The sequence below is a fragment of the Mustela erminea genome, chromosome 7 (genome assembly GCF_009829155.1).
Source record: "Mustela erminea isolate mMusErm1 chromosome 7, mMusErm1.Pri, whole genome shotgun sequence".
Classification (NCBI taxonomy): domain Eukaryota; kingdom Metazoa; phylum Chordata; class Mammalia; order Carnivora; family Mustelidae; genus Mustela; species Mustela erminea.
Window position 1 is genome coordinate 103,893,645 of NC_045620.1, and position 15,286 is coordinate 103,908,930.

A 15,286-nucleotide genomic window follows, 5' to 3' on the forward strand; every position below is an offset into this window, starting at 1 on the left:
ACAGGCACAGGGAATACACTTGGAAGCATCTGTGCCCTCACAGCTCCCTCTCCACCTCCACTAATTCTCTTCCTCACCCCATTCTGTCCTTACCAGGGAACCAAACCATTAGCAGTGCAAAGAGTTGAGCAGGGATCCTCATTTTGAGAAGTTGAACTGAGGAGTCTTGGTAAGTCCAAGCAAGATTCAAGTTGGTCTTTTATGTCACACTTGCAGGGGAAGGTCCTCCCTAGGGTACACTATGCAAATCCCCTACTGGGTGCAGCAGTGGGGAAGGGGAAGGGAGGAGGTAGGAGGGGCTTAGCTTTCAGCAAAGTGACATAAAAGGTCTTCTGTGTTGGGAAGAAAATCACAAAACTCATCTCCATGCTAAGTGCAGCAGTGGGAAGAGGAATCCCAATGTCTGGTCCTTTAAGCTTGCCTTAGCTGTAAAGAAACAAGTGAGGATCCTCTCCCACAGGGTTCTGAGAGGGCAGGATCTGGCAACACCTTGATTTCAGACTTCAAGCCTCCAGACCTGGGAGAGAGTACACTTCTGTTGTTTGAGGCCACCAGGTTTGCAGTACTTTGTTAGGACAGCCCTAGGTAATGATGTGCCCACTATCCAACATGAAAATGTAGATTACAGGAAGTAGATTAATAGTGAGAATCCTGTTAGGTTGGATTTTACGACAGCCCCAGTTTTCAGAAACTCCTTTTTGCAAAAGTCTTTAAAATGTGTGAGTTAGGAAGTATTGCCTATTTTGGTGAAATTAGCATAAAACCTCTCAAGTTCTCCAAATTCTTTTTTTTACTTTCAGTTTTAATGAGATAGAAATGATATCCAGTACTCTATAGGTTGAAGGTGTATAACACAGTGACTTGACTTACTTTTTCTGCTACTGCAATTGATGCAATTTTGGAATGTTGGTGAGGTCCCCGGTTGATGGCCAAGAAAGAATTCTTGAGACATCTCTGGTGTAAAAGGGTGATTTTATTAAAGCCTGGGCACAGGAACCCTGGGCAGATAGACCTGCTGCCCTGAGGTGTGAGGAGCAACTGATTATATACACTGGGGTTGGGGTGAGAAAATATAAGAGAAGTTTCAAAAGGACATTTACATGCTTAAAAGAGGACTCACAGGAATCTGGAGGCCTTGCTTTTTCAAACCAAGTTTGTTTTTGCCTCTAGCAAGGTGTTAGGGTCCATGATCAAAGGAAGGAGACTGATACAAAGTGAAAGTCAAGCAAAGATTTATTTAGCACCCAACATCAAAAATCAAACCGACCAGTCAGGGCCATCTCTTACAAAGAAGCGATGACGACAAGGACACTGACCCTGACTACTTCCCTTACCCGATGATTCCCCCTATCCGACGACTCCCCCACCTGACATGGAAGCTCCTGGCAGTGCCACTCCCCAGCGAGGCCGCTCCCTGGCGAGGCTCATGATGCTCCAGATGACTACCCCAATGATCCCCACACTCCCAATGATGCTGCTCCTAACGACACTGACGCTCCCACTCCCAACGGCCCCAACGCTATCACCACTACTTCCCTGCCTCACAGACTAACCTTTATAGAGGTGATTGAGCCGGCCCATACTACAGGTGGCCAATGAAATTGCAATACACAGGGAAAACTGCACAGTCATGCTAGGTCGGCAGTACGGGTGACCAATTGAATTTCAATTTACCATAGTAAATATATGCACACCCCACTGATTGGATGTCTCCATCTGCCCTGGACTGCCCCTATATCTGTTGTTTGCAAGCAAGTTCCTCCAGGAGGGGCAGGATCAACCCAAGCCCACAATGAAATGGCTCCTTCTGGTCAACCAGGCTCCTACACAAGGCATTAACATGAAGACTGTTGGGAACTTCCTGGAAGAGCATTGTGCTCTGCCTCCCTTAGGTATTGGTCAGTGGACTGCAGGTTATGTTACTGTTATTCACGTTTCCCTCTGCCTTTCTTTCCCACATCATATATATAATAGAATATTATTCAGCCATAAAAAGATGGAACCAAGCACTTGTGACAACTTAAATGGACCTGCAGGACATTATGCTAACAGAAATAAATCAGACAGAGAAAGACAAAGAGTGTATAATCTCACTTATAAGTGGATTCTAAATGAAAGAAATAAACAAAAACAAAATTGACTCCAAAAAATCAGATTTATGGTTACTGGAGATATGGGCCTGAGGATGGGGAAGCAGATGAAGGTGTTGAAGAGGTCCAGACTTCCAGGCATAAAAGTATCTAATTCTTATTGGCTGTTTCATGTCATAATCTGTTAACCTAAGATATGCAAAAAAATGCAAAATATTTTAAGATTCTCTGTCAGAAAAAGGCTATGAAATGTTTCTGTACTATTTATAGACAGAAAGTACAACATTTGTAATTCTAAAAAGAAACTCTGTCACTCACAGACTTACAAAGTATACTTTGGCCTGGATAACAAAACCAACCCCCATCCAACACCAGTTACTCCACAGCACCTAGCAATAATGAGACTTTGTACAGGTTGAAAGAACAAGGAACATGAGGTCCAGCTCAGCACCAGTCTCAGAATCTCCAATCTCAACCATTGTCCACTGAATGAGGAAGGACATAGGCAGGTAGTTCTCTTTGTACTTTGTCTCTATTGTCAGATGCTGTTGGTCTGAGCTCCATAAAGCTGGAAGCCAGTGTGTGACTGTGTGTGACTTGGAAAGACTGTCTCTGGGCACTGTGTTCTCTAGAATTTGTCAACCCGTGCAGCCAGGCCCACACTGCTTTGGGTGAGATTGCAGACATGGAGGCCTAGTCACATCCTGGAAGCAATGGGAAGATCCTCTCTCTGACAAAGGGGAGTTGGTTTGTCCTTGAGGGAGATCAACAGACCCAGCAGGGAGCTTCCTGGGCAGCAGTGGGGCTGGAGTGCACTGCAGAGCCCTGAGTCACCTCTGACTGAGGCTGGTTGCTTTGGACAAATAACTGAGAATGGTCAACCACAAAAAGTGAACTTCATGGACAGCTTCTGGTGGCAGGGAACTCAGGAGAGACTCCATGAACATGTTTACCCGCTGAGTGTGCATGGTCTCTGGAAACACTGGGAGAAACAGGTGTCCTTACCTGTCTGACTGCTCTGGACCCTCGAGGCCACATTCCCCCTCTGCTTCACATGAATCAGCATCCAAATGTCTAACTCACTTTTCTTTCCTTTCTTGGGATAAGTTTAAATATCGGATAGCGATCACACCTGGTCCATAAAGATACATGTGGTGATCATGTGCTAGATGGAGGCTTCTTATCTGTGAACAAGAAACTCCATGTTGATCTGAGTCACTCACAGACTAACCAGACAGAGTAACGCAACAAGTCCATTGTCTGCCTGAGTATCCTCTGCCTCGTGAGTCCTTCATTTCTAGCATTCTGCTTAAGGATTAATTCTGAAGGAATGGGCATCTGTCCTCAAAAGAAGTTTTTCCTTCAAAACCACAGCCTGTGTGGAAGTTAATAATATTTTCCATCTCTTTGCGGGTGAGGTTTGTCTTTTGAACTTGTATGAAGTTCTGGCTGACTCAGAAATGGGGATGGGAAAAGACAGGAACATTCTCAAGCCAAATCAGGGATTCTAGCTAGTTAAGTTTTAGTTGAAGCTGCCTGTGGTAGGAGAATTTGCACCAATTTTTCACCAAGACCCCAGAAAAGAATTACTTTTATTTTTCATTATAAGAGACAGTCTACCTGAATAAAAATGGAGATTATAAGCTGAGAACTCTCAAGTTTTATGCTGCTTTTTCCTTATTCATCAGCTTCAGGAACCTATGCAATTCTTCTTGGAATTTCCACGAGGGAAATGTTAAGACCCTCTGCGAATCTGTATCAAACTCAATGGCTTCGACCGATTCCTGAAATCCACGGAAAGGCTCCTTCACCACTTCTTTTCATTGTCTTTTAACAAAGATGGAATATTTAAAACATCAGCAAGACAAGCACCAAATGATGGAGTTAGTGGCCATTCCTGATCTTGTAATAAAAATACAGTTTCCGCATCTGTAAAGGAAATGGTGATTTTCTGCCTTAGGAGAGCAGGAGCCACATGATGGTGAGTGTCCCATCTCCTCAGTCTCTGTTGACCAGGAACCAAGGATAACCCAAAGGTCAAATGTTCTTGGAAGCATTCCCTGCCAAGGCTTTCTATGCTTCCAGAAATGTGTATGTTGACCTTTCTAGAGCTCTTACTAGGCCAAGTAGGGAACAAGGATCATTAATAAATTAAAATAATCTGGAAAAACTGAATTCTAACCTAAGTGGAATGGACACGGGAGGAAATCACAAAACTGAACAAGAAGCTCTAGGTTATGACAACTTGTTAGAAACTCCCTTGGGCACAGCTCCCTCCTATCTCCCATGTTTCACCTAGGAAATTGGGAACATCCTCAACCTAGAGAGTGGCTCCCTCATATGCTGGATATTCAGCAACCCTGGGGGAGATGTCCAAGCAATTATGAAAATATATATTAATCTATTGTAATGGGGAATCTGCACCAAAATCACTTATTTAACACTTAAAAACAAGAGAGGCCTATTGATTTTATGTAAAAAGTTAAAGCAAATATTTGCTAGTCACTGACAATCCCAAGGATGGGAAATGGTTAATGGAAGTAACAACTTCTGTCTTTGGCTTAATGCTCGGGTTTCAAGATTTCCATCATTTGCCTTGGTTTCAAACTATATTGCAGTGTTGGTCCCAACAGCAGTTCGTCTCTACTCAGGATATGAAGAAGAGAAGGATCATGAACAACAACGTGTTACCAGATTTGTGTCAGTGATGACATTTACAGAGAGAGAGATGGACACCTAGGGAAAGAGAGCATGAGAGACAATGAGGAGACGAGGAACATAATTTGAATAAACATCCTCATAGCAATAGAACCTTCCAGGTGATAGGCAAATGAGGAACAACTTTGACCAGGACCTGCCCCAAGAAAGCAGCAGGAATTCAACACTTGACTTGGCTGCCCCCTAGTGTTCCATTGGTGTAAAGACCAGGCAAAAGCCAGATTTTAAGGACAGATAGTAACTGCACATTTCACACCCTCCTGAGTAGAGCCACAATGCAGAAATTGTGTCAAGACAAACAGAATTCCTTACAAATGTTATGGTATCTAGTTCTGCAGGTGCTGATGACATTCTGGATGTGGTCTTGTTGCTAATTTCCTCCAATCAGTATTGAGGCATGAGATGGTGGCATCTTTAGACTCTGGGCTGTTGCTGGAGCACAGGATGGGGCAGAGTTTCACAGCTGTAGGAGATTACTGTACACCTTGTCCGAAGAAATAAACCCCAGCATTCTCAGCATACACTCTGCTCATTTTCAGAGTGAAATCGATCCCTAACCTGCTGCCACTGAAACTGTCCAGGACCCCAAAGTCCAGGATGGAAGCCTAATAGATCCAGCTCAGTGGAGACTGGCCTGGATTCTGCATGCACCAAGACAAGTGTTTTCATTACTATGGAGGAGGCTCTGACTGGCCCTATAGGAGATGGAGGCTGGCTCTCCAGGGGTGATGGGCAGTGAGAGTGGGGTTTGCTTCATCATGATATCCCCCCCAGATCCTAAAATAATGGAAGGAAATGCAAGATGCACACAAACATCTTGAGCCATTTACATAATTTTACCTTAATAATTATTTCATGCTGAAATGTTTGACTGATTTCTCCTCATGTGCCAAAAATATCCAATTTCAAAAAAATTACAGACATTTTCAGGCACAAAGGGGTCTCCAGAATTCTCCTGCATCGGTGCTTTCTTTCTGTGGCACAGTCGTCACTACATCACAGGTTTGTTTGTTTTTTTTTTTTTTTTTTTGTCCTTTTCATTCTCATGATTTAATCTTTGTTAATTATTTCAGGTTAATCATTTTTTTAAAAAATTGATCTTTACCATAATTTTAAAAATAACCATTTCTACAAGGCACAAGAGTGATTCTTTCTTTTTCAAGGTCTTCATCAGACCTCTGGTCATTGTTCTTTTTAGGTGGTTCCTAACTTCGCAGGCTAAAGGTCAAATTCTGTTCCTTGGAGCATGAACAATATGCCTTTAATGCATGGTCAGAATACACAAGCCGAGCAGCGGTGTCCCTGTAGCTCATCCTCCCCACCCCATTCCTCTCTCTCATTGTCCCTCTGTACTTGCCAGGGACCCAGAGCACAAGAAGCCCCAGGCACTGAGCAGGAAACCTCATTTTGAGAAACTGAATGGATGAGCCCTGGTAAGTGAAGGCAAGTTTAGAGGTGACATTTTCTCTCAGATATTTAAGTGAAGGTCCTCCTTAGGAAACAATATGCAGATCTTTTGTGGGGAACAGCAGTGTGTAGAAAGAGACAACAGAAAGGTAAGAGGATGATCTTGACAGCAAATTCACATAAAGGATGTTCTGCGTTTGGAGGAAAAGCAATAAAGATACAGTACTTGTTGCCTAAAGAAGTTTGAAGACAGATCTGACTGTGGAAGTCTTGATCTGTGCTGATGACCCAGCACACTGGCCCTGACACCATAAGAGAGCACAGACACACTGATGATGGAGACATGTGTGTCTCGCTAGGTTCAACCACTGGGAAGTGAAGGGCTATCTTCTTGGTTTCCTGCAAGCTCAGCTGTAGAAGCACATAGGTCCCAACAAGTCTAGTATTGATCAAGAGAGGGTCTCTAAAAATGAGATAGTGCTCTGCTAGTGCAAGTCTTGTCCAGTATAGGTTATTACCAGGATAACTGTTGAAGAATGTGAAAGGCAAGCATTAGAACTGCCATTCCAATCATATAAAAAATGGGCAGAAGATATGAACAAACACTTCTCCAATAAAGACACACAAATGGCTATCAGACACATGAAAAAATGTTCATCATCACTAGCCGTCAGGGAGATTCAAATTAAAACCACATTGAGATACCACCTTACACCAGTTAGAATGGCTAAAATTAGCAAGACAGGAAACAACATGTGTTGGAGAGGATGTGGAGAAAGGGGAAGCCTCTTACACTGTTGGTGGGAATGCAAGTTGGTGCAGCCACTTTGGAAAACAGTGTGGAGATTCCTCAAGAAATTAAAAATAGAGCTTCCCTATTACTCTGCCATTGCACTCCTGGGTATTTACCCCAAAGATACAGATGTTGTGAAAAGAAGGGCCATCTGTACCCCAATGTTTATAGCAGCAATGGGCACAGTCGCCAAACTATGGAAAGAACCAAGATGCCCTTCAAGGGATGAATGGTTAAGGAAGATGTGGTCCATACACACTATGGAGTATTATGTCTCCATTCAGAAAGGATGAATACCCAACTTTTGTAGCAACATGGACAGGACTGGAAGAGATTATACTGTGTGAAATAAGTCAAGCAGAGAGATTCAATTATCATATGGTTTCACTTATTTGTGGAGCATAACAAATAGCGTGGAGGACATGGGGAGTTAGAGAGGAGAAGGGAGTTGGGGTAAATTGGAAGGGGAGGTGAACCATGAGAGATTATGGACTCTGAAAAACAATCTGAGGGTTTTGAAGGGGCGGGGGGTGGGAGGTTGGGGGATCCAGGTGGTAGGTATCGGAGAGCGCACGGGTTGCATGGAGCACTGGGTGTGGTGCAAAAATAATGAATACTGTTACGCTGAAAAAATATAAAAAAATTAATTAAAAAATGTAAAAAAAAAAAAAAAACCTGCCATTCCTAGTCACCTAGGGAGTTCAACACCAAGAAAGGACTCTGTCAAAGGACTCAACAGGGAAAACAGGTTATCTCCTACATAGAGAGCTATAAGTCCAATTTAAGTAAGAGGAAAATAGGAAAGATTTAGTATCATGCATGTATATAAAATTCCTGGTCATCAGTGGATGAGCGCATAACCCATCATCTTACCTCACACACATCAGATTCATCAAAGCAATTTCTTAATGGAAAGACATCTGAAGATAATGGTATAACATAAACAAGGACTATTTTTATATCTTTTCAATTTTTTTCTGGTTTCTGTTCAGGAAACTTCTCTTGTACATTCATACAGTCTTTCTCATCATGTAGAATAGGTCTTTTCATGGTTTCCAAGTTCTTGTTCCCTCTCTGGTAAAACCAAAGTCTCACCCCCTGACTAGTATGTGTCCCAGCCATGGCAGCGAATCTAGAGCTCCATAGAGATTTCATGTGACAAGAGCAAGAAGTGGAGCCGTGGTTTTATATGTCCTGGGGTCACACTTCCCTAGGACAGATGTTTTCCTGAGATTTCCTTCAAAGATAGCCACTTCTCAGGGGCATCAGATTACCATACAGTTGGTGATTGAAATAGGGTAGCCAACTGAATATTCTTCTCTTGTCATGATGCAGGTCATGATTAATTGAACAGCTCGTGAGAAATGGAGCTTATTTTAAATTGCTTCTCAAGGATAGTCGCTGTCCTAATAAAAGGGAAAGAAAAAAGGAAAGCAAAAAACAAAACAAAGAAAGAACCCTAGAGCAGTTGAGAAGTAGAGTGTGTAGCTCTATGTAAACTTGGGTATCTTAACCCAAAGTCATACAAGATTGCCACGGAACACAAGCAAATAAATAGAGTTCTAGATAGGCTTCTCAAAAAAAGCTTGCTTTGATTATCTTCTGGGAAATCCTCAGAAATTAGAATTTTTTACAAAAGATTTTATTTCTTAAGTAAGAGAGAGAGAGAGCACAAAGTAGAGGGAGTGGCAGACAGCAAGAGAGGTAGACGCCCTGCTGAGCAAGGTCCCAAGCTGGAGTGGATCCCAGAACCCTGGGATCATGACCTGAGCCCAAGGCAGACACTTAACCAACTGAGCCACCCAGGCACCCTGAAAATAAGAATTTTTAACAAGGTTGGAAAATACAGTTGAGTAAAAATGACACAAACTTTTAACTATTGACCTCTATGGTCAGAATCTGGGTAGCCAGTAAGAAATTAACAGTGAGGGGACAGGGCTCTAATGAGTGTCACATATTTCATTACTTACAGTTTTATTTACTTTTTCCTTTCATTACCTTTTGGAAATTTTGTGTCTCTGGATTTTTTTATTATGCTAACTAATTCAATTTAGGGTCTTCTGAAAAGTTTAGACTCCTAGTGAATCATGCTGGAGAATGGAGTCAAAAACATATGCAGCTTGAAAAGAAGAAAAATTGAACACCAGAACAAACATGAAAACAAAAAGAGAATAATATCACAGGTCTTTTTTTTAAGATTATTAATTAATTTATCTATTTGACAAACAGATCACTAGTAGGCAGAGAAACAGGCAGAGACAGAGGGGGAAGCAGGCTCCCCACTGAGCAGAGATCATGATGTAGGCTGGATCCCAGGACCCTAGTTCAGGACCTGAGCTGAAGGCAGATGCTTTAACCCACTGAGCCACCCAGGTGCCCCAATATCACAGGTCTTAAACCTAGTATTAAAGAATTATTCTGGAAGGGTGTAATTAATCACTTTTACCCACTCTCCAGTATGAAATACTGATTTATGGGAAAATGAGTAGCAGCAAAAAAGCTGCCATGCTTTTTTTCTATTATAAATGAATTTTTAAAATGTCCTTTATACAAATATTTTTAAGATGATTGAATTTCAGAAAGTATTGCTACTTCCTGTGAAAATTAATAAATACCTGTCTTAAAAGTTTGACATTTTAATTGGTTGTTTTATCTCAAAATCTGTAGCCCTTAAGAATACAGAAATGCAAAATCTTGAAAGAATATTTCTTTATTCTTTCTTTCTTTCTTTCTTTCTTTCTTTCTTTCTTTCTTTCTTTCTCTTCTTATTAACATATAATGTATTATTTATTCAATTGAAAAAAGGCTTTGAACTTTTCTCTGACTATCTGACAGACCAAATGTTCCCAATTCTAGACAGAGGTCTCTCCTATAAGTCAACACATCATGCCAGTGTCTGAGAGTGGGTTGGAACTGAGTTATTGCTGTGAGAGAATTCAGTCACAGGGAAGGTAAAAACTTTACCATAGCATATTCACATGGAAGGTGTATCTAGGTGGAACTCTTACAAACTTTGACTTGCTCAAAAGCCCAAAATCCCTCCAGTGCAGGCAACTTTCTGCTCTTCTGATGATTAGGGAAAGGGATGTTTTACTTGATGTATTAGGCAGCTCAGGCTGCTGTAACAAAATGCCACAGACTGGGTGCTTTCACAAGAGGAAGTTATTTCTCACAGTCCTGGAGGCTGGAGACTTTAAGATGAAAGGGTCAGTCTCTTCAGTTCCTGGTGATAGAACTCTTCATGACTTGTGGCCCATTGCCTCAGGGGCTCTGGTGGTGGGCCCCACCCTCTGAAGCTGAAGAAGCAACATCATTGACCTGGGGGGCCTTTGTTGGGAGTGGCTGTCTTGACCTTGTCTTATTCTATCTGGAGTCCCCTCCCTTTTCTTGAAGGATAGCACATGTGGGCACCCAATAGCTCTATGGTTGCATCCTGTAAAAGCCCTGAAGCCCAACAGTCCATCCCACCTCTTTCCCATGTGGTGTAAGCAGGCAATGTCTCTACAGGTATAATCCTATTTGATTCCAGCTTCTGCTGAGATGACTGATTATATCCTGGAGTCACACCCATGTTTCTTCCTCCCATGGAGACTCTCAGTTCACCCTGTGTGTTCTCTTTGGAAACTCTCTCATTTTTTTGCAGTATGAATTAGAAAAGATTTTTCCAAATCTCCAAGCCCCTGGGTTTGCTCTTTATATTTCCTTTTCTAATTTATTTCTCTGTGCCCATAGTTTACTATAAACAACAATGGGGACAGACCTAAGTTATACCTTCAATACTTTCTGTAGAAACAACCTCTGCTGAATATCCAATTTCATTGTTTGCAAGATCCACCTGCCATATCTCTGCTATTATTAGCTACTGTCAAAGAAGGATCACTATTCGGAGTTCTTTACTGACTCAGTTGAAGAACATGCAACTCTTAATCATTTGGAGTGTGCTGAACTAGAAAGGCAGAAATCTAGTTAGGGTGTTTCCTCACCCCCTCCATGTCCCAGGGCTCTGTGCACGCTCCTTAACATATATCCAGATCAGGGATACTGATCCACACCTCCACTGCTGATTGAGGCTCTGCTGGGCCTCCAGGTTCATGTGCGATGTCGCGTTGCATCTCCTTCAAGGCCTCTAGTGATCTCTACTGTGCGACCTCTTGAGAGCCCAGCAAGTTTTCAGAAGCTGTCCTCTGCTGTTGGGGTTGATGGTGAGGCATGACTTCAGGTCCACTTGCACTGAAATGTCACTTGGCCTTGATCATTACATATAAGAAGCCCTCCCATCCATCATTTTGCTGTGAAGCTGTGGTGGCTCAAGGCTCAGACTAGGAAGCCAGGTAGCTGGCTCTTCAGTTCTATGGTTCCTCCTAAGGACCACAGTAGGTTCCTTTCTAGGTTGCTATCACCAGCCCTCACCCCTGATGAGCATAAGCTAAGAGCAGAGGAATGTCCAGAAGTGAATGTCTGTTATGTCCCCGTTTCCTGAAGCCCACTCATTGATTTAAAGTTTTATTCTTCTGGGAAAGGAAAACAAAAATTCATTCTATTCTTTTTCCTCCAAAGGGAAATTCTATGCTCTACACCTTCCAGTTCATGATTTTTATCTTTATTTATTCATTTATTTGAGGATATTTGGCACATAATATTCCATTTATGCTATTTGTTGTTGTTGTTGTTGTTTAGGAAAAAACACAAGTTCTGGAATGTCAAGAACTGGCTTTTACCCTCAGCAACAGATAATGGAAGCAAGTCAGACTTTTAGCATTAGGATATTTGACTGCTCTGTACAAGTCTGTTTAGATGTCCAAACACCACAGCATTTACCATTTGTTCTCAGCCAGTTCCTCCAGAGGGGACTTTGGGTCGAATACCTACCTCAACCATCATCTTGGGATGAGAAGAAAAGGAATAAAAAGGAGTATAAAATTGGAAGGAAGGGAAACAGTAATTTCTGAATATAATTAAATATTACATTTTTAAAAGTTTCTTGAAAATAGCTAAATCCCAAAACTTGCTCAACTTTGATTACCAAGACTCTCCCTCAGTTGGGGGATTTATAAATTATTTCTTTCTTTATTTATTTACACTTTTAACTTATTTTTTTAAACAATTTTTATTTAAATTCAATTATTTAATATATGATGTATTACTGGTTTCAGAGGTAGAGGCCTGTGATTCTTCAGTCTTATATAATACCCAGATTTCATTACATCACCCACCTTCCTTATTGTCCAGTGCCACGTTAGACCATCCCCTCCCCCCCCCTCCCCTCCCACAATCTTCAGTTTGTTTCCTAGGATTAAAAGTCTCTGATGGTTTCTCTCTCTGTCTGATTTCATCTTGTTTTTAAGGTATTTTATTTTCATGCGACTAAATATAAATATATTATATTTATTTGTGACTAAATATAAATTGTAGGCAGGACAGGAGGAAATAGCATGAGCTTTCCCTCAGTTCTCCCAAGGGTCATGACTGGTTGTTCAGGAGGCAGGTGGACCCCCCACACCATGGCTGGTTCTTCCAAGCAAGACCATTGCCATGGATGGGGCCTTAACCCATTACACCTGATGTGAAGGTGAAGTGCTCATCCTATACACATACACCTGCTCTCCTGAGTCTCCAACATGGTTCTCTTGCACAGACTCAGAGAATCTGCTGTGGCTGCCCTTTAGACCAACAACACATGTGGGCAGCTGGGCCACCCCAGGCAGGAGGTTTGTGTTTGGGCCTGAACCACTGTGGGAAGAAATTCTAAGCTTTGCAGGCAGTAATAAACTCCCACATCCTCAGCCTCTACCCGGCTAATTGTCAGGGTGAAATCTTTCCCTGACCCGCTGCCACTGAACCTGTCTGGGACCCCAGGGTAACGGCTGGAGGCCAAGTAGATCAGAATCTATGGAGACTGGCCTGGCTTCTGCAGGTACCAATACAAATAGTTCTTTCCATTACTGTACAGGAGGCTTTAACTGGCCCCGTAGGAGATGGAGGCCGGCTCTCCAGGGGTGACGGACAGCGAGAGTGGGGTCTGTGTCAGCACTATCTCCCCGCTGGATCCTAAGGGAAAGAGAGTGAAATACAAAGTTCAAACATTATTAGCATTTTCATGTTTCCCTTCCATTATTTATGGTATGTGAGATTATTTCTTTTCTGTGTTATTTTGATGCATATTCCCCACATATTCAATTTTAAGAAGGAACAGATTTTCTAAGGTACAAAGGGTCCCTGGTAGTCACCTATACTACCCTCCCACTTCTATGCTGCGCGGGTCACCAGAACAGACTTTTCTCCTTTCCCAATCTTCCTTACCCTGACAGATCTCAGTATGTCACGCCCCACGTTGAGGGAAAAACATACACATCTAACTAGCAGATACCTTCCATCTAAACATGGAGAGCTCACCTTCCCCACCCTATTCTCCTTTCTCATGTCCCCTCTGCTCTTACCTGGGACCCAGAGCATCAGCAGCCCCAGGATCTGAGCAGGAAACCTCATTCTGAGCAGTTGAACAGATGAAGCTTGGTAAGTCCAAGCAATGTTTGAGCTGACCTTTTATGTCAGACCTGCTAAAAAGGATCCTCCCTAGGAGACAATATGCAAATTCCCAGGTGGGTGAAGCCATGTGGACAGAGCCATGAGAAGGGCAAGAGTCTCCTGTGAGCAGAGTGAAATAAAGTATCTTCTTTGTTTGGGGGAAAACCAAGAAAACCGTCATCAGGTTGCCAAATGGCATCAGGATCAGATTCTGAATATCCAGATCAGTATGTGGGAGATGAATGACCATCTTGCTTAGCTCCTTCCAGGCTCATATTGGGAAAGAGATGGCTTCTACCATGTTGGTATTGATGGGCAGAGTCTGCAAACACAAGAAGGACATGAAATGGTTGCAAAGTAGTTTGGTATCTCTTCTTACCAGGTTAACAGTTAAAGAATGTTGAACGGTTAGGCACAGTCTTTCCTTCAGATGTAGTGAATTAAACTGCGTGGAAGCATTCAACTTAAAAGAGTAAGACAAGGAGAAAAAAAAAATCTTCCAATAGAGACAGAGAGCAAAGGATCTGTTTAAGACAAGAGGAAAAACAGAATTTTATGTGTCAGGCAGTGAATCTGAAATTCCTGGTAACCAGTTGTTATCATCTGGTGAATATCCCATGATACTTACCTCACTCTATATGTACCAGGTGAATTTAAAAGAATTTTTAAGGGAAGAACTTCCTTGGGAGCACAGAGCAGAATAAACAGGGATAATTTTTTAGTATTTTTGTCTGGGGTTTAGAATATCTCTTCTTTTACAGAATCACTTTGGACATGTATAATGGGGTCTTGTATTATTGTTTCCTATGAAATACAACATAAGAACTTCAGAAGTTTCCATTGTGCTTGTTGTGTATCTCATCATCTATTGCCCTGAAATGTCCAGGAAATGAAAAGTCTCACAGAAATTATTTTATGTTCAGAAAAGGGCTTTGAAATTTTCCTATACCACCTGTACACTGAAGGATCAAGAATGCTTTGCTGAAATCCCTGTTTCCCTCATGTCTCCAAAGCGCACTGCATCCTGGACAACAAAACTGACCCCATCAAAGCTGGTCACCGCACACAACATAAATAAGTATGAAGCATTTGTCAGGAGTGGACAAACACCTACCCTGAGGTCCAGAAGGGGAGCAGGTTTAGGGAAAGCCTGAATCATGCTGTAGACACCCTCCTTATCCTATCAGGAACAAAATGCTTCTGCATTACTCCTGTGACTCTGCAAACATCAAGCTGCTTGCATCAAGAGAAGGAATACTGAGTCAAGTGTATTAGAAGCAGTGCAGGCCTGTGCTATACTGGCAATGTGAGAGAGTTCAAGTACAAGGTAGCAAAAGCAGCTGTAAGATTGCAGGTCGTGTCAGCATACTCACAGCTCACTTGTGGGATGTACAGATAATGGTCCGTGCCCTGCTGACTCCCATAGGGAAATCGTGTTCATGCTACTCAGTATGTCTTTCATGATGAACTGCTGTTTGAGCCAGATGCTGGGTGGAACTGGGATGCAGAAGAAGGCCTAGGGCAACAGGCAGAAGCGTTCAGTCCTCAGGGAGTGACTGAGGCCCAAGGAACTGGTGGATCCACAGATTTAGTTAGGTGTCACATGTTTATCGTGGTGAAGACAGACACAGTGTCCCACACATGTTCCATGGGATCTAGTATCTGGAAGCAGGCAACCATCTCCAATGTCGTTTACTTCCTTAAGCAGACAAGACATTGTTTTATTTTGTGAATCCAAATCTTCACTTACTTA

The 15,286-nt window shown here is 42.3% G+C and overlaps 1 gene segment (V, D, J or C); it reads right to left on the reverse strand.

The window, feature by feature from the left end:
- LOC116596398 overlaps positions 1–15,286 on the reverse strand; it is a gene marked incomplete at its 3' end in the record, with an annotated part of 57,040 nt that overhangs the window by 23,871 nt on the left and 17,883 nt on the right. Inside the window, 1 exon segment of the V gene segment in view lies at positions 13,446–13,855. Coding sequence covers positions 13,446–13,494 — 49 coding nt within the window.